Source organism: Nothobranchius furzeri, chromosome 5 (assembly GCF_043380555.1).
Source record: "Nothobranchius furzeri strain GRZ-AD chromosome 5, NfurGRZ-RIMD1, whole genome shotgun sequence".
In the NCBI taxonomy this organism is placed as follows: Eukaryota; Metazoa; Chordata; class Actinopteri; order Cyprinodontiformes; family Nothobranchiidae; genus Nothobranchius; species Nothobranchius furzeri.
Genome location: NC_091745.1, coordinates 50,390,884 through 50,415,005, shown reverse-complemented (window position 1 = coordinate 50,415,005; position 24,122 = coordinate 50,390,884). Strand labels below are relative to the sequence as shown.

General features: G+C 35.5%; 1 protein-coding gene across 2 annotated transcripts in view; it reads left to right on the top strand.

The window, feature by feature from the left end:
• The window catches only part of LOC107395492 (matrilin-2), a 135,229-nt gene that overhangs the window by 43,783 nt on the left and 67,324 nt on the right, over positions 1–24,122 (top strand). The window contains exon 7 of one of the 2 annotated variants that reach the window (XM_070550858.1): positions 14,045–14,167. The exons of the other annotated variant lie outside the window; for it this stretch is intronic. Within the exon in view, the coding sequence (XP_070406959.1) occupies positions 14,045–14,167 (123 nt within the window). The remainder of the gene's footprint in view (positions 1–14,044; positions 14,168–24,122) is intronic. 2 annotated transcript variants of the gene reach the window in all.

Genomic DNA, 24,122 nt, shown 5'->3' with positions numbered 1-24,122 from the left:
TTCAATCCAATTCAATTTAATCCAATTCAATCCGATTTAATTCAACTCAATCCAATTCAATCCAATTCAATTTAATTCAATCAAATTCAATCGAATTTCATCGAATTAAGTTCAATTCAATTCAATCGAATTCAATCGAATTCAATCCAATTCAATCGATTTCAGTTCAATTCAATTCAATCCAATTCAATCCAGGTCAATCCAATTCAATCCAATTCAGTTCAATTCAATCCAACTCAATCTAATTAAATCCAATTCAATACAATCCAATTCAGTTCAATTCAATCCAATCCAATTCAGTCAAATTCAATCGAATTCAGTTCAATACAATTAAATCAATTTCAATCCAATTCAATCCAATTCAATCGAATTCAGTTCAATTCAATTCAATCCATTTCAATCCAGTTAATTCGAATTCAGTTCAGTCCAATTCAATCCAATTCAGTCCAATTCAATTTAATCCAATTCAATCCGATTTAATCCAATTCAATACACTTCAATTTAATTCAATCCAATTAAATCCAATTCAATCGAATTAATTCGAATTAAGTTCAATTCAATTCAATCAAATTCAATCCAATTCAATCGATTTGAGTTCAATTCAATTTAATCCAATTCAAACCAAGTCTTTCCAATTTAATCGAATTCAGTTGAATTAAATCCCATTAAATACAATTCAATCCAATTCAATCCAATTCAGTTCAATTCAATCCAGTTCAATCAAATTCAATTCAATTCAATTCAATCCAATTCAATCCAAGTCAGTTCAATTCAATTCAATCCAATTCAATCCAGTTCAGTTCAATTCAATTCAATTCAATCCAATTCAATCCAATTCAATTCAATCTAATTCAATCCAATTCAATCCAATTCAATCGAATTGAGTTCAATTCAATTCAATCCAATTCATTCGAATTCAGTTCAATCCAATTCAATCCAGTTCAATCCAATTCAATTTAATCCAATTCAATCCGATTTAATTCAACTCAATCCAATTCAATCCAATTAAATTTTATTCAATCAAATTCAATCGAATTTCATCGAATTAAGTTCAATTCAATTCAATCGAATTCAATCCAATTCAATCGATTTCAGTTCAATTCAATTCAATCCAATTCAATCCAGGTCAATCCAATTCAATCCAATTCAGTTCAATTCAATCCAACTCAATCTAATTAAATCCAATTCAATACAATCCAATTCAGTTCAATTCAATCCAATCCAATTCAGTCAAATTCAATCGAATTCAGTTCAATACAATTAAATCAATTTCAATCCAATTCAATCCAATTCAATCGAATTCAGTTCAATTCAATTCAATCCATTTCAATCCAGTTAATTCGAATTCAGTTCAGTCCAATTCAATCCAATTCAGTCCAATTCAATTTAATCCAATTCAATCCGATTTAATCCAATTCAATCCACTTCAATTTAATTCAATCCAATTAAATCCAATTCAATCGAATTAATTCGAATTAAGTTCAATTCAATCAAATTCAATCCAATTCAATCGATTTGAGTTCAATTCAATTTAATCCAATTCAAACCAAGTCTTTCCAATTTAATCGAATTCAGTTAAATTCAATCCAATTCAATCCAATTTGATCCAATTCAATCCAATTCAGTTCAGTTCAATTCAATTTAATCCAATTCAACCCAAGACTTTCCAATTTAATCGAATTCAGTTAAATTCAATCCAAATCAATCTAATTAAATCCAATACAATACAATCCAATTCAGTTCAATTCAATCCAATCCAATCCAATTCAGTCAAATTCAATCAAATTCAGTTCAATTCAATTTAATTCAATTTAATCCAATTCAACCCAAGACTTTCCAATTTAATCGAATTCAGTTAAATTCAGTCCAAATCAATCTAATTAAATCCAATTCAATACAATCCAGTTCAGTTCAATTCAATCCAATTCAATCCAAATCAATCTAATTAAATCCAATTCAATACAATCCAATTCAGTTCAATTCAATCCAATCCAATTCAGTCAAATTCAATCGGATTCAGTTCAATCCAATCAAATTCAGTTCAATCGGATTCAATCCAATTCAGTTCAATCCAATTCAATCCAATTCAATTTTTTCCAATTCAATCCAATTTAATCAAATTAAATCGAATTCAATCCCATCAAATAAAATTCAGTCCAATTCATTCCAATTCAATAGAATTCAGTTCAATTCAATTCAATCCAATTTAATCCAATCCAATCCAATTCAGTTCAATTCAATTCAATTAAATCAAATTCAATCCAATTCAAATCAATTCAATTCAATCCAATTCAGTACAATTCAATTCAATCCAATTCAATCAAATTCAATCGAATTGAGTTCAATTCAATTCAATCCAATTCAATCCAATTCAATCCAATTCAGTTCAATCCAATTCAATCCAATTCAATCAAATTCAGTTCAATTCAATTCAATCCAATTAGATCGAATTCAGTTCAATCCATTTTAATCAAATTCAATCCAATTCAATCGATTTCAGTTCAATTCAATTTAATCCAATTCAATCCAAGTCAATCCAATTTGATCCAATTCAATCCAATTCAGTTCAAGTCAATCCAATTCAATACAAGTCAGTTGAATTCAGTTCAATCCAATTTAATCAAATTCAATCGAATTCGGTTCAATCCAATTTAATCCAATTCAATTGAATCCAATCGAATTCAATTGAATCCAATCCAATTTAGTTCAATCCAATTCAATCCCATTCTATTTAATCCAATTCAATCCAATTTTATCCAATTCAATCCAATTCAATTTAATACAATCCAATTCAATCGAATTCAATACAATTCAATCCAATTCAATTTAATTCAATCCAATTCAATCCAATTCAATTGAATTAAGTTAAATCCAATTCAATCCAATTCAGTTCAATTCAATCCAATTCAATCCAATTCAATTGAATTCAATCGATTTAAGTTCAATCCAATTCAATCCAATTCAATTCAATTCAATTCAATCCAATTCCATCAAATTCAGTTCAATTCAATATAATCCAATTCAATCAAATTCAATTGTATTATGTTCAATCCAATTGAATCAAATTCCATTTAATCCAATTGAATCCAATTTATTCCAATTCAATCCAATTCAATCCAATTCAGTTCAATTAAATCCAATTCAATCCAATTGAATCGAATTCAGTTCAATTCAATCCATTTCAATCAGATTCAGTTCAATTCTATTAATTCCAATTCAATCCAATTCAATCCAATTCAGTTCAATTCAATCCAATTCAATACAAGTCAATTGAATTCAGTTCAATCCAATTTAATCCAATTCAATCGAATTCAGTTCAATCCAATTTAATCGAATTCAATTGAATCCAATCGAATTCAATTTAATTCAATCCAATTCAATTGAATTAAGTTCAATCCAATTCAATCCAATTCAATCCAATTCAGTTCAATTCAATCCAATTCAATCCAATTCAATTGAATTCAATCGATTTAAGTTCAATCCAATTCAATCCAATTCAATTCAATTCAATCCAATTCAATCAAATTCAGTTCAATTCAATATAATCCAATTCAAACAAATTCAATTGTATTATGTTCAATCCAATTGAATCCAATTGAATCCAATTCCATTTAATCCAATTGAATCCAATTTATTCCAATTCAATCCAATTCAATCCAATTCAATTGAATTCAATCGATTTAAGTTCAATCCAATTCAATCCAATTCAATTCAATTCAATCCAATTCAATCAAATTCAGTTCAATTCAATATAATCCAATTCAATCAAATTCAATTGTATTATGTTCAATCCAATTGAATCCAATTGAATCCAATTCCATTTAATCCAATTCAATCCAATTCAATCCAATTCAATCCAATTCAGTTCAATTAAATCCCATTCAATCCAAGTCAATCGAATTCAGTTCAATTCAATTCATTCCAATTCAATCCAATTCAATCGAATTCAGTTCAATCCAATTTAATCCATTTCAACCCAATTCAATCGAATTCAGTTCAATTCAATTCAATCCAATTCAATCCAATTAAATGCAATTCAATCGGATTCAGTTCAATCCAATCAAATTCAGTGCAATTGAATTCAATCGAATTCAGTTCATTCCATTTCAATCCAATTCAATCCAATTCAGTTCAATTCAAACAAATTAAATCGAATTCAGTTCAATCCAATTCAATCCCATTCAATTTAATCCAATTCAATCCAATTCAATCCAATTTAATCGAATTCAGTTCAATTCAATCCATTTCAATCAGATTCAGTTCAATTCTATTAATTCCGATTCAATCCAATTCAATCCAATTCAGTTCAATTCAATCCAATTCAATACAAGTCAATTGAATTCAGTTCAATCCAATTTAATCCAATTCAATCGAATTCAGTTCAATCCAATTTAATCAAATTCAATTGAATCCAATCAGATTCAATTGAATCCAATCCAATTCCATCCAATTCAATTTAATCCAATTTTATCCAATTCAATCAAATTCAATTTAATAAAATCCAATTCAATCGAATTCAATACATTTAAATCAATTCAATTTAATTCAATCCAATTCAATTGAATTAAGTTCAATCCAATTCAATCCAATTCAATCCAATTCAGTTCAATTCAATCCAATTCAATCCAATTCAATTGAATTCAATCGATTTAAGTTCAATCCAATTCAATCCAATCCAATTCAATTCAATCCAATTCAATCAAATTCAGTTCAATTCAATATAATCCAATTCAATCAAATTCAATTGTATTATGTTCAATCCAATTGAATCCAATTGAATCCAATTCCATTTAATCCAATTGAATCCAATTTATTCCAATTCAATCCAATTCAATCCAATTCAATTGAATTCAATCGATTTAAGTTCAATCCAATTCAATCCAATTCAATTCAATTCAATCCAATTCAATCAAATTCAGTTCAATTCAATATAATCCAATTCAATCAAATTCATTTGTATTATGTTCAATCCAATTGAATCCAATTGAATCCAATTCCATTTAATCCAATTCAATCCAATTCAATCCAATTCAGTTCAATTAAATCCCATTCAATCCAAGTCAATCGAATTCAGTTCAATTCAATTCATTCCAATTCAATCCAATTCAATCGAATTCAGTTCAATTCAATTCAATCCAATTCAATCCAATTAAATGCAATTCAATCGATTCAGTTCAATCCAATCAAATTCAGTGCAATCGAATTCAATCGAATTCAGTTCATTCCATTTCAATCCAATTCAATCCAATTCAGTTCAATTCAAACAAATTAAATCGAATTCAGTTCAATCCAATTCAATCCCATTCAATTTAATCCAATTCAATCCAATTCAATCCAATTTAATCCAATTCAATCCAATTCAATCCAATTTAATTCAATCCAATTCTATTCAATTCAATCGAATTGAATTGAATTAAGTTCAATTCAATCCAATTCAATCCAATGCAATCGATTTCAGTTCAATTCAATTTACTCCAATTCAATCCAAGTCAATCCAATTCAATCGAATTTATTTCAATTCATTTCAATCCAATTCAACCCAATTCAGTTCAGTTCAAACAATTTCAATCCAATTTGATCAAATTCAATCCAATTCAGTTCAATTCAATCCAAATTAATCTAATTAAATCCAATTCAATAAAATCCAATGAAGTTCAATTCAATCCAATCCAATACTGTTCAATCCAATTCAATCCATTTATATCTAATTCAATTAAATACAATCGAATCCAATTTATTTCAATCAAATTAAATCCAATTAAATCCAATTCAATACACTTCAGTTCAATTCAATCCAATTCAATCCAATTCAACCCAATTCAGTTCAATTCAATCCAATTCAATCCAAATCAATTCAATTCAATCCAATTCAATCCAATTCAGTTCAATTCAATTCAATTCAATCCAATTGAATCCAGTTCAGTTCAATTCAATCCAATGCAATCCAATTCAGTTCAATCCAATTCAATCCAATTCAATCCAATTCAATCAAATTCAGTTCAATTCAATTCAATCCAATTCAATCCAATTCAATTCAATCCAATTCAATGGAATTAAGTTCAATCCAATTCAATCCAAGTCAGTTCAATTCAATCCATTTCAATTCAATTAAATCCAATTCAATCCAATTCAGTTCAATTCAATTAAATCCAATTCAATCCAATTTAATCCAATTCAATCGAATTCAATCCCATTAAATACATTTCAATTCAATCCAATTCAATCCAATTCAGTTCAATTCAATCCAATTCAATCCAATTCAATCAAATTCAGTTCAATTCAATCCAATTCAATTCAGTTCAATGCAATTCAATCCAATTCAGTTCAATCCAATTTAATCCAATTCAAATTATTCCAATTCAATCCAATTTCGTCCAATTTAATTCAATCCAATTCAATCCAATTTAATCAAATTCAATTGAATTAAATCCTATTAAATACAATTCAATCCAATTCAATCCAATTCAGTTCAATTCAATCCAGTTCAATCAAATTCAATTCAATTCAATTCAATCCAATTCAATCCAAGTCAGTTCAATTCAATTCAATCCAATTCAATCCAGTTCAGTTCAATTCATTTCAATTCAATCCAATTCAATCCAATTCAATTCAATCTAATTCAATCCAATTCAATCCAATTAAAACAAATTCAATTCAATCCAATTTAATCCAATCCAATTCAGTTCAATTCAATTCAATCCAATCCAATTCAATCCAATTTAATCGAATTCAATCGAATTAAGTTCAATTCAATCCAATTCAATCCAATTCAGTTCAATTCAATCCAATTCAATCCAATTCAATTAAATTCAATTCAATCAAATTCAGTTCAATACAATTAAATCAATTTCAATCCAATTCAATCCAATTCAATCGAATTCAGTTCAATTCAATTCAATCCATTTCAATCCAGTTAATTCGAATTCAGTTCAGTCCAATTCAATCCAATTCAGTCCAATTCAATTTAATCCAATTCAATCCGATTTAATCCAATTCAATCCACTTCAATTTAATTCAATCCAATTAAATCCAATTCAATCGAATTAATTCGAATTAAGTTCAATTCAATTCAATCAAATTCAATCCAATTCAATCGATTTGAGTTCAATTCAATTTAATCCAATTCAAACCAAGTCTTTCCAATTTAATCGAATTCAGTTGAATTAAATCCCATTAAATACAATTCAATCCAATTCAATCCAATTCAGTTCAATTCAATCCAGTTCAATCAAATTCAATTCAATTCAATCCAATTCAATCCAAGTCAGTTCAATTCAATTCAATCCAATTCAATCCAGTTCAGTTCAATTCAATTCAATTCAATCCAATTCAATCCAATTCAATTCAATCTAATTCAATCCAATTCAATCCAATTCAATCGAATTGAGTTCAATTCAATTCAATCCAATTCATTCGAATTCAGTTCAATCCAATTCAATCCAATTCAATCCAATTCAATTTAATCCAATTCAATCCGATTTAATTCAACTCAATCCAATTCAATCCAATTCAATTTAATTCAATCAAATTCAATCGAATTTCATCGAATTAAGTTCAATTCAATTCAATCGAATTCAATCGAATTCAATCCAATTCAATCGATTTCAGTTCAATTCAATTCAATCCAATTCAATCCAGGTCAATCCAATTCAATCCAATTCAGTTCAATTCAATCCAACTCAATCTAATTAAATCCAATTCAATACAATCCAATTCAGTTCAATTCAATCCAATCCAATTCAGTCAAATTCAATCGAATTCAGTTCAATACAATTAAATCAATTTCAATCCAATTCAATCCAATTCAATCGAATTCAGTTCAATTCAATTCAATCCATTTCAATCCAGTTAATTCGAATTCAGTTCAGTCCAATTCAATCCAATTCAGTCCAATTCAATTTAATCCAATTCAATCCGATTTAATCCAATTCAATCCACTTCAATTTAATTCAATCCAATTAAATCCAATTCAATCGAATTAATTCGAATTAAGTTCAATTCAATTCAATCAAATTCAATCCTATTCAATCATTTGAGTTCAATTCAATTTAATCCAATTCAAACCAAGTCTTTCCAATTTAATCGAATTCAGTTAAATTCAATCCAATTCAATCCAATTTGATCCAATTCAATCCAATTCAGTTCAGTTCAATTCAATTTAATCCAATTCAACCCAAGACTTTCCAATTTAATCGAATTCAGTTAAATTCAATACAAATCAATCTAATTAAATCCAATACAATACAATCCAATTCAGTTCAATTCAATCCAATCCAATCCAATTCAGTCAAATTCAATCAAATTCAGTTCAATTCAATTTAATTCAATTTAATCCAATTCAACCCAAGACTTTCCAATTTAATCGAATTCAGTTAAATTCAGTCCAAATCAATCTAATTAAATCCAATTCAATACAATCCAGTTCAGTTCAATTCAATCCAATTCAATCCAAATCAATCTAATTAAATCCAATTCAATACAATCCAATTCAGTTCAATTCAATCCAATCCAATTCAGTCAAATTCAATCGGATTCAGTTCAATCCAATCAAATTCAGTTCAATCGGATTCAATCCAATTCAGTTCAATCCAATTCAATCGAATTCAATTTTTTCCAATTCAATCCAATTTATTCAAATTCAATCGAATTCAATCCCATTAAATAAAATTCAGTCCAATTCATTCCAATTCAATAGAATTCAGTTCAATTCAATTCAATCCAATTTAATCCAATCCAATCCAATTCAGTTCAATTCAATTCAATTAAATCAAATTCAATCCAATTCAAATCAATTCAATTCAATCCAATTCAGTACAATTCAATTCAATCCAATTCAATCCAATTCAATCGAATTGAATTCAATTCAATTCAATCCAATTCATTCGGATTCAGTTCAATCCAATTCAATCCAATTCAATTTAATCCAATTCAATCAGATTTAATTCAAATCAATCCAATACAATCCAATTCAATTTAATTCAATCAAATTCAATCGAATTCAATCGAATTAAGTTCAATTCAATTCAATCGAATTCAATCCAATTCAATCGATTTCAGTTCAATTCAATTCAATCCAATTCAATCCAGGTCAATCCAATTCAATCCAATTCAGTTCAATTCAATCCAACTCAATCTAACTAAATCCAATTCAATACAATCCAATTCAGTTCAATTCAATCCAATCCAATTCAGTCAAATTCGATCCTATTCAGTTCAATTCAATTAAATCCATTTCAATCCAAGTCAATCCAATTTAATCGAATTCAGTTCAATTCAATCCAATTCGATCCAATTTCATCCAATTCAATCCATTTCAGTTCAATTCAATCCAAATCAATCTAATTAAATCCAATTCAATACAATCCAATTCAGTTCAATTCAATCCAATCCAATCCAATTCAGTCAAATTCAATCGAATTCAGTTCAATTCAATTCAATCCAATTCGATTCAATTCAATTCAATTCAATCCAATTCAATCAAATTCAGTTCAATTCAATCCAATTCGATCAAATTCAGTTCAATTCAATTCAATCCAATTCAATCCAATTCGGTCCAATCCAATTCAATCCAATTCAATTCAATCCAATTCAATACAAGTCAATTGAATTAAGTTAAATTCATTTCATTCCAATTCAATCCAACTCAATCAAATTCAGTTCAATACAATTTAATCCAAATCAATCTAATTAAATTGAATTCAATTGTATCCAATTTGATCCAATTCAATCCAATTTAGTTCAATCCATTTCAATCCCACTCAATTTAATCCAATTCAATCCATTTTAATCCAATTCAATCCAATTGAATTTAATTCAATCCAATTCAATCCAATTCAATCCAATTCAATTTAATTCAATCCAATTCAATCCAATTATATCGAATTAAGTTCAATCCAATTAAATCCAATTCAGTTCAATTCAATCCAATTCAATCCATGTCAATTAATTCCAATTCAATCCAATTCAATCGAATTCAGTTCAATCCAATTTAATCCAATCCAATTTAATTCAATCCAATCCAATTTAATTCAATCCATTTCAATTCAGTCCAATAATTCCAATTTAATTCAATTTAATTCAATCCAATTCTATTTAATCCCATTCAATCCAATCCAATCCAATTTAATTTAATTCACTTTAATCCAATCCAATTCAATTTAATCCAACTCAATTTATTTCAATCAAATTCAAACAAATTCAATCCAATTCAATTAAATCCAATTTAGTTCAATTCAATCCAATCCGATTAAATCCTATTAAATCCAATTCAGTTCAATTCAATCCAATTCAATCCAATTCATTTCAATCCAATCCAATCCAATTCAATTTAATTGAATCCAATTAAATCCAATGCAATTTCATTGAATCCAATTAAATCCAATTCAATTTTTTTCAGTTCAATTCAATCCAATACAATCCAATTCAGTTCAATTCATTCCAATTCAATGCAATCTAGTTCAATTCAATCCAAATCAAACTAATTCAATCCAATTCAATTCAATCCAATTCAATCCAATTCAATTCAATTCAATTCAATCCAATTCAGTTCAATTCAATCCAATTAAATCCAATTCAGTTCAATTCAATCCAATTCAATTCAGTACTATCTAATCCAATTCAATTAAATTCAATCCAGTTCTGTTCTGTTCAATTCATTTCATTGCAAGTCTATTCATTCAAGTTCAAGTCAGTTCAATTCAGTTCAATTCAAATGTATTCTATTCAGTTCAGCTCAATTCAGTTAATTTCTGTTCTGTTCCTTTCTGTTCTGTACGGTACAGTTTGGTTCAATTCAGTTCTGCTCTGTTCTGTTCTGTACAGTTCAGTTCAGTTCATTTTAGTTCTAGTCAATTCATTTCAATGAAATTAAATTCAATTAAGTTCAGTTCTGTTCTGTTCAGTTGAGTTATGTATGGTCCATTTCAGTTCAGTTCAGTTCAGTTCTATTCAATTGTATTCAAATAAATTCTATTCTACTCACATCTATTCTAATCAGTTCCGTTCAATTCAGTTCAATTCAGTCCAGTTCAATTCATTTCAATCCAATTCAATCCAATTCAGTTCAATTCAATCCAATTCAAACAAAATAAATCGAATTCAGTTCAATCCAATTTAATCCAATTCAATCAAATTTAATTCAATCCAGTTCTATCCAATTCAATCGAATTCAATCAAATTAAGTTCTATTCCATCCAATTCAATCGATTTCAGTTCAATTCAATTTAATCCAATTCAATCCAAGTTAATCCAATTCAATCGAATTTATTTCAATTCATTTCAATCCAATTCAATCCAATTCAGTTCAATTCAATCCAATTCAATCCAATTTGATCAAATTCAATCCAATTCAGTTCAATTCAATCCAAATTAATCTAATTAAATCCAATTCAATAAAATCCAATTAAGTTCAATTCAATCCAATCCAATTCTGTTCAATTCAATCCAATTCAATCTAATTCAATTTAATTCAATTGAATCCAATTTATTTCAATCAAATTAAATCCAATTCAATCCAATTCAATCCATTTCAGTTCAATTCAATTCAATCCAATTCAATCCAGGTCAGTTCAATTCAATCCAATTCATTTCAATTTAATCCAATTCAGTTCGATCCAATTCAATCCAATTCAATCAAATTCAGTTCAATTCAATTCAATCCAATTCAATCCAGTTCAGTTCAATTCAATCCAATTCAATCCAATTCAGTTCAATCCAATTCAATCCAATTCAATCAAATTCAATCAAATTCAGTTCAATTCAATTCAATCCAATTCAATTCAGTCCAATGCAATTCAATCCAATTCAGTTCAATCCAATTCAATCTAATTCAAATTATTCCAATTCAATCCAATTTCATCCAATTCAATTCAATCCAATTCAATCCAATTTAATCCAATTTAATCAAATTCAATTTAATTCAATCCCATTAAATACAATTAAATCCAATTCAATCCAATTCAGTTCAATTCAATCCAATTCAATCCAATTCAATTCAATTCAATCCAATTCAACCCAATTCAGTTCAATTCAATTCAGTCCAATTAAATCCAGTTCAGTTCAATTCAATCCAGTTCAATCCAATTCAATCCAATTCAATCAGATTCAGTTCAATTCAATTCAATCCAATTCAATCCAATTCAGTTCAAACCAATTCAATCCAATTCAAATTATTCCAATTCAATCCAATTTCATCCAATTCAATTCAATCCAATTCAATCCAATTCAATCCAATTTAATCCAATGCAATTTAATTGAATCCAATTAAATCCATTTTTTTTCAGTTCAATTCAATCCAATACAATCCAATTCAGTTCAATTCATTCCAATTCAATCCAATCTAGTTCGATTCAATCCAAATCAAACTAATTCAATCCAATTCAATTCAATCCAATTCAATTTAATTCAATCCAGTTCAATTTAATTCAGTCCAATTCAATCCAATTCTGTTCAACTCAAGTCAATACAATTCAGTTCAATTAAATCCGATTCAGTGAAGTTCAATCCAATTAAATCTAATTCAATCCCATTCAGTCCAGTTCAATCCAATCCAATTCAGTTAAATTAAATTCAATCCAATTCAATTTATTTCCATCCAATTCAATTTAATTCAGTCCAATCAATCCATTTCAATTCAATTGATTCCATTATGTTCAACTCAAGTCAATACAATTCAGTTCAATTAAATCCAATTCAGTTAAGTTCAATCCAATTAAATCTAATTCAATCCCAATCAGTCCAATTCAATCCAATTCAATCCAATCCATTTCAGTTAAATTCAGTTCAATCCAATTCAATTTATATCCATCAAATTCAATTTAATTCAGTCCAATCAATCCAATTCAATTCAATTTAATTCAATGCAATTCAATTTAATCCAATTCAATTCAATCCAATCCAATTCAATTCAAATTAATTCAATTTTATGCAATCCAATTCAATTTAATCCAACTCAATTTAATTCAATCAAATTCAATCCAATTCAATTCAATTCAATCCAATTCAGTTCAATTCAATCCAATTAAATCCAATTCAGTTCAATTCAATCCAATTCAATTCAGTACAATCCAATCCAATTCAATTAAATTCAATCCAGTTCTGTTCTGTTCAATTCATTTCATTGCAAGTCTATTCATTCAAGTTCAAGTCAGTTCAATTCAGTTCAATTCAAATGTATTCTATTCAGTTCAGCTCAATTCAGTTAGTTTCTGTTCTGTTCCTTTCTGTTCTGTATGGTACAGTTTGGTTCAATTCAGTTCTGCTCTGTTCTGTTCTGTACAGTTCAGTTCAGTTCATTTCAATTCTAGTCAATTCATTTCAATCAAATTAAGTTCAATTTAGTTCAGTTCAGTTCTGTTCAGTTAAGTTATGTATGGTCCACTTCAGTTCAGTTCAGTTCAGTTCTATTCAATTGTATTCAAATCATTTCTATTCTACTCACATCTATTCTAATCAGTTCCGTTCAATTCAGTTCAATTCAGTCCAGTTCAATTCATTTCAAGAAGTTTAATTCAATTCATTTAAATTCTTCTGTTCATAACAGTTCTGTTCTGTACAGTTCAATTCAGTTCATAACAGTTCAGTTGTGTTGTGTTGTGTGGTGTGGTGCTCTGCTCTGCTCTGTACAGTTAAGTTCAATTCAGTTCAGTTCTATTCTATTCTGTTGTATTCTGTTCTGTTCTGTTCTGTTCAATTCCATTCAATTCAATTCAATTTAATTCAGCTCAGTTCAATTCAATTCAATTCAGTTCAATTCATTTCAATTCAAGTTTGTTTATGTAGTCGTCTCAAGGACCTTCACACAGTAAACATTCCAATACAGGTCAGTTCATTAAGCCAATCAGTAAAAAGTTTCCTATATAAGGAACCCAGCAGGTGCATCGAGTCACTGACTAGTGTCAGTCTTTACAGCAATCTCAGTTTGTTATGATGTGCCAGATTCTGCCTCTTGTTTTTGGCTTTTGAAATAAAAACTTGAATAATCCAGATAGTTAGATTTATTGATAAAACATGTTTTATTCCTGCTGATTACACTCTCTTGCTGCAGAAATCGACCACTGCGCTGACGGGACCCATGGCTTTGAGCAGGAGTATGTGAATACAGATGACAGCTGTGTGTGTAGATGCAGAGAGGGATTCACACTCAAACCAGATGGAAAAACCTGCAAAAGTATCAGTCTGGTGTTTTATGTCTTGGCTCTTTTGATTTATTGAAAGTGGTTTTGGATTTTATTGACAACTTTCTCAGCATGAAAATCTACTTGGTGTTCCAGAACTCAGTTCAGTTCAGTTCAGTTCAGTTCAATTCAGTTCAATTCAATTCAATTCAATTCAGTTCAGTTCTGCTTAGTTCAATTCAATTCTGCTCTGTTCTTTTCTACTCTGCTCTGTACAGTTAAGTTCAGTTCAGTTGTATTCCCGTTCCGTTCCGTTCCGCTCCGCTAATTTCAGTTGTATTCCGTTCCGTTCAGTTCAGTTCAGTTGTATTCCATTCCGTTCCTTTCCGCTCCGCTCAGTTCAGTTCAGTTGTATTCAGTTCAGTTGTATTCAGTTCCGTTCCATTCAGTTCAGTTGTATTCAGTTCCGTTCTGTTCAGTTCAGTTGTATTCAGTTCCGTTCAATTCTATTCAATTCAAATTTATTTATATAGCGCCAAATCACCACAAGAGTCGTCTCAAGGCACTTCACATAATAAACATTCCAATTCAGGTCAGTTCATTAAGCCAATCAGAAATAATGTTTCCTATATAAGGAACCCAGCAAATTGCATCAAGTCACTGACTAGTGTCAGTGACTTTACAGCAATCCTCATACTAAGCAAGCATAAAGCGGCAGTGGAGAGGAAAACTCCCTTTTAACAGTAAGAAACCTCCAGAGAATCCTGGCTCAGTATAAGCAGCCATCCTCCACGACTCACTGGGGATCGAGAAGACAGAGCAGGCACACACACACACACACACACACACACACACACACACACACACACACACACACACACACACACACACACACACACACACACACACACACACACACACACACATACACGCACACACACACACACGCACACGCACACACACACAGACAAGCACGCACACATGCACACACATGCACACGCGCACACACACACAAAGACAAGTAATGTGTCTATAGTTATATTGTGATGTCTTAGCAAATATTCTATTTGGTGAAAGATAAACTTTATTGTATTTATCCTAGTGGATCTATAATTACACGGTTAAACTAGTAGTAGCACATCCAACGTCAAGGAAAGCAAAAAGTTATTATCAGGAGAGGGAGAATGTTTTAGTGGTTAGCAGCAGTGTGCTAGACGATGGCCCCCTCCATGCGGCCACCACAGCTCAGCAGAACATCGTTGTAGCTTCTTCTGGAGAGAAAAACACAGAGAGAAAATAAAGTTAACAGCTGAAATTGCAGAAAATAATACAGTTAAAGAGCAGATTGTAGAAGAAAGCAGTAGAGTGTGAGAAGTGGTCAGTGTATCCTCCAGCAGTCTAAGCCTATAGCAGCATAACTACAGAGATAACTCTGGATAATCTATCCTATTTAGATGGAGGCATGTTGGAGTCAGGGCAAGGGAAAGCTGTCTTTACCGACTGTACACTCCATCTCCCTGGACACCCCCACTAAAGATTTTGTTTCTAATAGAATTAATTTTACTTGTAAAAAATCCCATGAAGTCATTGCTGCTGAGGGCTAAGGGAATAGATGGCTCAGAGCTATGATTCTGTGTAAGTTTAGCAACTGTCCTGAAAAGAAACTTAGGATTATGCTTATTCTCCTCAATTAGTGCTGAGAAATAAGCAGTTCTAGTTTGTCTAAGCTTATTTTTATAAAGCACAAGACTATTTTTCCAGGATAGGTAGGCCTCCTCATGGTGCGTAGAGCGCCATGTTCCCTCCAATCTCCTAGAATTTTGTTTTAAGGCTCGTAAATGAGAATTAAACCAGGGAGCCAACTTCCTGTCCCTAATTACCTTCTTTTTTAAAGGGGCAACATCATCTAATGCCACACGTAAAGAGGAACATGATGAACTAAGGCATCAATTTGTGAGGGGCTAGAACTGAAAATATTGCCCTATGCTACATGCCTCTGAGATGCTGAGGACAGTAAAGATGGAACCAGTTGCCACCCTCAGTTAGGCTGTCCCCTTCTCTGCCAGTCTTTAAGAATCACCTAAAAACACACCTCCTCCGCTTGGCGTTTCCGGAACATGTTTGATTTTGGCCCTCTTTTATGTTGAATCCATTCCACAGTTTTCATTGGTACACTCAATCCATCCACTCAATCCAAATGTGTTTCACACATTTGTCCTTTACCGGACTGCTTCATCTATCTTGTAATTTCCATTTTGTACTTTGTAATTTGAATTTCTGATTTAAAAGATGCAACTGCGTTGTCAGATAGAGACCAACTGTAGTGAAATGTACTTTCATGTCTCGAGAACTCAGTTAAAAAAACTCAAAGGTTATCAGAAAGTGGTCCGAGAGGACTGGATTATGTGGAAAGATTGTTATTTCCTCACACTCTATGCCATAAGTCAGCACAAGGTCCAATGTATGATGGCAGGAGTGGGTGGAGCTATGTATTCTTTAAGTAAAACCAATTGAGTAAGATATTACTAAAGGCTACATTGAGGCTATCATTTTCAATGTCCACATGAATATTAAAATCCCCCACTACAATGACCTTATCAGTATTTAGCACCAAATCAGATAAAAAATCAGAGATCTGATCTAAAAACTCAGAGTAAGGGCCTGGTGGACGATATAAAACTACAAACAAGAGTGGTTTTACAGTTTTGCAATCTGGATTAGGAAAACTAAGAATAAGATGTTCGAACGAACTGTAACTATTAATCGGTAAGGGACTGATTAATAAATCCGAATGAAAAATGGTTGCTACTCCTCCTCCTCGCCCTGTACTTCGAGCAATATGATGATTTAAATCATTTGAAGGAGCCGACTCATTTAAGCTAACATAGTCCTCCTACTGCAGCCAGGATTCTGTGAGAGAGAGCAAAGAGATCTGATTATCACAAATCAAGTCATTAACTAACAAAGTCTTAGAAAAAATGGATCTAATGTTCAACAACCCACATTTAATTTTTCTAGTTTTCTGCTCAGTTGAGTTTGTTCTAATATTTATGAGATTTCCATGATTTGCTTTATTAAGCCTGATATTTAATCTGTGTGATTTTGGCCGTGGGCAGGACACTGTCTCTAAGGGGTATTGGGTGGATAACAGTACAGAAGCTGCAGAGGGGTGGGTTAAACTACGATTCTGCTTCCTGGTCTGGACCCTGGGTAGTCATGGAGGACTAATAAAACTGGCCATATTCCTAGAAAGAAGAGCTGCACCATCCAAAGAGGGATGGATGCCGTCTCTCCGCATCAGACCAGGTTTTCCCCAAAAAGTTTTCCAATTATCAATGTAGCCCACGTTGTTTTCAGGACACCACCTAGACAGCCAGCGGTTGAAGGACAGCTTGCGGCTAAACATGTCGTCACTGGTCCGATCAGGCAGGGGGCCAGAGAAAATTACGGAGTCCGACATTGTTATGGCAAACTTACACACCGAAGCAACATTAATTTTAGTGACCTCCGATTGGCGTAACCGGGTGTCGTTACCGCCAGCGTGAATAACAATCTTACTGTATTTACGCTTGTCCTTAGCCAGCAGTTTCAGATAAGATTTAATGTTGCCTGCTCTGGCCCCAGGTAAACATTTACCTATGGATGCTGGAGTCTGTAATGCCACGTTTCTGCCTATGGAGCTGCCAATGATCAGAGTCAGTTTGTCAGTGGGTGCATCACTGAACGGGGAAAATCTATTAGAAACGTGGACGGGTTGGTGGTGGCCCACGGGCTGGGTTCTATACTTCCTGCGTACCGCCACCCAGCTGGCCTGAGGTCCCGGCTGCTCGAGTTCTGCTTGAGGGTCGCTACGGGGTGGTTCTGAGCTAATCAGCCCCGCGCTAGCTAAGTAGCTACGGCTGTTTGCAGGTTTTTCAACAGCGCGGAGCCGGGACTCCAATTCCAACACTCTAGCCTCCAAAGATACAAAAATGCTACATTTATTACACATACCATTATCACTAAAGGAGGCAGAGGAGTAACTAAACATCTGACACAGAGAGCAAGAGATAGGAGACGGAGAAGCAGAGACAGAAGTAGCCATAGCCATGCTGTTGGGGTTATTAGGAGCGAACAATTCGTAAGCTTTAACTTACTTTTGGATTCTTCAATAAATTCTGTAAATATGGGAATATTTACTGATTTATTAATTAATTAAGATATTCTTAGATATACGGGGCACCATTCCCCTTTAACCGGGGAAAAATTGAACCAAAAACTCTTATCAGTCTTTCTTGAAGTTCGTAGAATCCTTGGAGCAGAGACTTCTCTTCGACACAACAAAGCTACTGGAGATGAAAATCTGAATTTTATAACGTTTAATTAACAATATGTCAAATGAATAAACAGTGGCATAAATGAATAATAACCATGTGATATAATAAAAGGATGTATATTCAAAATAAAGTTCAAGGTGTTTGTGTGGTGTGTGTGAGTGAGTGTGTGTGTGTGTGTGTGTGTGTGTGTGTGTGTGTGTGTGTGTGTGTGTGTGTGTGTGTGTGTGTGTGTGTGTGTGTGTGTGTGAGATGAATGGGTCTTTGTTTCCCCAGAGTAGGTGGGGGGAGTGAGCTGTGAGTGTGTGTGGGGCTCTTCCCCTCCCCTCGCATTCAACAGGAGACCTGGATGTGTAAAGTTTTCTACTTTCCCGAACACTTAGTGGCTTAGAATCACAGTAAAACTTAACTCAAACACTTCAAAAGTTAACAAACAACAAAAGGTCACTTGTAAATTATTTAATCTAAAAGGAGTCGGCAGCCTGGCCAGAGCTGACGACTAAAGATATTAGCAGTTTATTCTTTCAAAATGACCCGGCGGACGTGTTTTAGGAACGAAAGAGGAAAACACGAAGCTACTTTTTAAGCAATAGCGCGGTTTTATTGCTTATTCTGGACTATAGAGGAAACGGGAGAAGAAAAGGAGAGAGAGAAATGAGTTTTCTGATCACCAGAACAGTGAAGCGTCCCTCACTGTTTTGATTTGACGGTTCTCCGTATTTCTCCGCAGTTTGGCGTCGTCCGTCGGTTTGATGGGTTTCTCCGTTGTTTCTCCCCACGAGTGTTTCTCCACGGGCTGGACACAAAGAGAACGAAGTTTCTTTTGGGCTGAGTTTGACAACTTACAGCGTCTCTGAGAGCTGGATGGAGCTCCGCTCGTTCCCAGTCAGGTCCTGATGGAGTTCGAGTGGCTTTGTAGCGGTTTCGTGGCTCAACTTGGGCACTTAGAGCTTCCGCGTGCTCAAGTTGTCAGAGCGTTCGACAAGCGTGTCCTTACCGCCAGGTATCCTGGGCAAAAGAACGAGGTTTCTTTGTCTCTGCTGAAGATTTATGGTCTTAGTTCGCGGGAAAAGCTCCACGGCCTCCCGCACATGCGCAGAACGTGTTTCTGGTATTAGGCGGTGACATCATCCCAATGCTTCCGTGTGCAAAGCATCATGGGAAATGAAGTTTCTTGGCGCTGATGTGATTATTTGCTTTTCAGAGCAATTTAAGCACAGTCATTTTGGAGAAAATCACTGCATAGTAATTTCCTCATGAGGTCAGACCCTCAACATTCCCCCTTTTGGTTTCGGGGATCGCGCCCAAAGCTCGATCGTCGGAAGCACAGATGGGTTTGTTCCTCATGAACGTAGGTCGACTTGATTGTCGGAAGCACAGGTGGGTTTGTCCCTTAAGACGTTGGTCTCCTTGGACGCCTTTGTCTTTGGTCTTTGTCTTGGATCCTGGCGCCTTTGGTCTTTGATCCTGGTCAGGCACAAAGAGGATAGGAAACGGGATAGTCCCCAACGCGCATAACGAGAAGAAGCCACTCACGCAGGTGGTACGCAATGATGATGTCGTCCATGCGAGAGGTAGTAGTGTAGAAGGAGGAAGGTCGGTGGGCGGTTAACTCCACGAGGGGACACAAAGGCATCTCACCGCCGGCCATACAGTTCAGTTTATGGAGCACGCGGTGATGTACGAGGTCCATAGTTCGCAAACGCGCATTGACCTATGTGGTCCCAAGATTCCCCCTTTTTTGGTCCAAAGGGTGGATCAGGACAGTCTTTGGGCTAAAACAAGGACCATAAAACTAAGAGGTACTACAATGTGCTGGTGCGTCAGACAGAGTCATTGACAGACTGAGCTGGGCCGGCACATAACCACTAGTTAATATGTGACCAAGTACGAAACAAAAATACAGAAAACCCAAAAAAAAACATATAACATCCAAGAAAATTCATAGCAACCTTGAGGTCTCATACAATACATTCTTAGGTCATACATTCAGTGTGTAGCTTATAAAGAATGTGACATACTGCAACACTCAGATAAATATGTGAGGTAGACTAAAATGAGAACTACTGTTAGGGTTACAGAATAACAAAGAAAATGTTGCTCACCCCCTTTAGACAGGTGTGGTACATTCGCGCTTGGAGTCTCCCCGAACGCAGTTACGAGGCACACCGTAGGTGAGCAAGTGCATCTTATCTTGGAGTTTCTTAACACGCCTGTAGGCGGAATAAGCAATCACAGCCGTGATGAGCCATCCCATCCCCAGGGCGACCAATGTGCAGATTAAGGTGGTATAATCTGTGTCAATGTAGCGTCTTGGGCGTCAAAGTAAGTTCACGCGGGGTTTGTGTGAACTTAACAAATTTGGTTCCTTCAATCAGTAATTGTTGGTCAATTTCTAAATCGAAGGCAAAGTTATAACCCTGGAAAGCGTCCATGATCTCAATCTCCGAATCATGCTGTTCGAGGTTGAGGTGATGGAGTGCCAGGTTTCTAGTTCAAAGTGGAAATGCCTACCGTCCTTTCAAATACCAAAGTTCAGCATCGACTTAAACCTATAGATGTGAGGTGTCACAATTATGGGAACATGTAACAGGAAACCGAGTTCTAATTTTTCTGCATCAACGTGAATGGGAATTGCACTACCTAGGCTGTACGCTAGGTGGATTTGTGAAAGGTGCACAGTAGAGGGGTAGCAGCTGTCAAGCTAACTTTGAGCAGGTCCAGTGGTACCAAGTACGGGGAAATACGACTTTCAACCAAGCTGTCCAGCGTGGAACTTACTTCCCTGAGCAGGTCCTACATCAAATCTCTCACCACTCGTGTGTACACAATATCCTGAGGTATGGTTTCAGACAAAGTCTTGATTGCACGTAGAGATTCATTAATCAGAGCCGAGTGTAGGTACCAGAGTACCCTGTAAGGTTTTAGTAGGTACATCCTGTTAGCGGTCTAGGAAGGAGTTTCTCTTGGTTAGTGAAAGTGACGGGGGGGGGGCCTGGTTCTTTGTCGGTTAGTACATGTTAGTGGGTTAAACGTGCACTTTCCCCCCCTTTCCATTTCCATGCATAGAACTATGTAGAGACTACGTCTACCTCCTGCGGGGAGTCTGGTCTCTGTACCCGCGGGGACGGTTTGACGTAGGGTTTGATTTGGTTCGCATGCACCCATTTGTAGACAGGCTCCTGTCTTGCTTTGGTGATGCGTAACCTGTATGCAACTGGAGAGAGTTTTGCCACGATCTAAAATGGTCCTGACCAGCAGGGCAGGGACTTCTTAGGTTTGCGTGCCGGTTGGGCGAACCGAAAGTAGAATACTTTGTCACCCACCTCGTATTCGCGGCTGGTTGTCTTTTGGTCGTAGTAGGCTTTAGCGCCTTCTACGTTGGTCTCCAGTTTCTTCTGAGCGTGCGCGAACGTAGCTCTGAGGTGTGTTTTCAAGTCTGCCACATACTGATGAGCGGTATAGGCAGTGGCAACACTGACATCCTCTGGGTGATACAGGAGGTGCAGTGGTAGAGTCATCAGACTGCCGGTCATCATCTCAAAGGGCGTAACCCCCGTGGATCGCTGTGGAGTGGACCGTATGGCCATCAGGACCAGAGGGAGCTTGACGTCCCAGTCCTTCCCAGTGGAGCAGACATACTTTTTGAGCATAGAGACGACCGTGCGGTTCATCCGTTCGACCTGTCCGGATGACTGTGGGTGATAGGGGAGGTGGAATCTCACTTCCACTCCCAGAAGTTCAAACAGGGACGTCATTACACTGGATGTGAAATGAGTTCCTCGGTCAGAGTCAATGCAGAGTGGAAGTCCCATCGACTGAAAACGTGGTTAATCAGCAGTACAGCGGTTGTGACGGCTGTATCGTGTGGCGCTGGAAGGCACTCAACCTACTTTGCGAAACTGCAAGTTACAGTTAGCATATATTTGTTTCCTCTTGCCGATTTGGGAACCGGTCCAACCCAGTCGATCTGCAGGTGGGACCAAGGGAAGGTTATTCCCCTGCGTTGCAGTGGTGCTCTAGCAAGCGGCTGGGAGGGTTGAAACTGGGCACAGATGAGGCAGCCTTGGACATAGCTGTGTACGTCCTTGGACATCGACGGCCAATATGCTACTTCTGTCAGTGACGCGAGGGTAGCTTTTGCTCCGCGGTGACCTCCAACCGGAGTGTCGTGGGCGTAGGCAAGCCTCACTCCTCTGTGGTCGAGTGGAACAACCCAACGCGGCGGGCTGTGATCGTCACGCATGTAAACTAACAAATCGTTTTGTAGTTTCAGGTGCGTGAGTTGACGATGCAGGTTTACCAAATCTCGGCTTGCGCCAATAGGTGGTGATGGTTGTTCAGGCATCGGGCCCTTTTGGAGAAGCTTGCGGATGAGTTTCAGGTCAGGATCTTGTTCCTGCATGGTGACTAGGTCCGCGTCATGTGGTTGTCTGCCTAGACACACGGGTACCTCAACGGTCCGAGGTTCGTCCGCCTGTTTAGCATGGCGACGAGTAATCGCGCAGACCTTGTGAACGGCCTTGGGTGGAAGCCACTCGTCTTTGAATTCCCAGCAGGTTCCCTGGTCAGCACCGAGCTTAGCAAGGCGGTCAGCTTCGTCATTACCATCTTTCTCCGGACCTAGGGTCCTGGAGTGACCTTTGACCTTTATCCAGTAGACCATTATGCCTTTCTCAGTGGTGAGCAGATCACACGCTAGGAATAACTCCGAGTGTTTCACGTCTCTGTTCCTGGCGTTTTTCATGTGGTTCTCCTTCCACATGGGGAAGTGAGAAATGAAGCTGTGTCTAGCGTAGTTTGAATATGAGCAAAGGACGATTTGAGTGATGTCCAAGGCTGCCGCCTGCTGGAGGGTTATCAACACTGCAGCAATTTCGGCGTACTGACTAGACTTTTGGCCCAACCGGTAGTGATTTGGATGCTTAGTGTCACAGTCCACCCAAACGACTCCAACCCCAGCACGGAGCTGGCCTTCGTGAAGGTAGGCGCATCCGTCAGTGTAAACTTTCGGAAGCCCTTGGCAAACATTCTCATCAAAGTAGCGATGATTGGATGCGGTTGGGTTGACTGCGGCAGGTGTGTCCAGGGGGCCCCTGACGGAGTCAGAGTCACAGTACTGGCAGCCTGCTAGCCCTTGTCCTAGCGCTAGCTTGGTGTTCTGACCATACTTGACCTCAATGTTGTATCCTTGGAGCACCATCATCCACGTCGCAATGCGGCTGTTTGACACTCTTCCTTCGCGCAGACGCTGGCTGTTTAGGAAGGTGACAGGCTGATGACACGTTTCAATGATCACTTTCTGTCCACCGATGTAACTACGAAAGTGTTCGACAGCCCAGACTGTAGAGAGGAGGGCTCTCTCACAGTCTGAGAACTGGAGTTCCACCTTGCTCAGAGGCTTGCTGGCGTATGCCACAACTCTCATGTCCTGGTCGTGTTTCTGCTTCAAAGCAGCGCTCAGGCAGTGAGAGGAGAAAGTCGCCTCTATGTAGAACTCTTTATCCTTGTCTGGGTAAGCCAGACAGGGTGCGGACGCCAACTTCTGTTTTAGGAACTGGAAGGAGAGTTCCTGGGGTCTGTCCCACATGAAAGGTGTGTTGTTCCGAAGCAGCTCAGTGAGGGGCCTCGCTGTTTCAGCATACTCCTCAATGAACTGCCTGGAGTAGTTGCAGACTCCGAGGAAGCTCCTGAG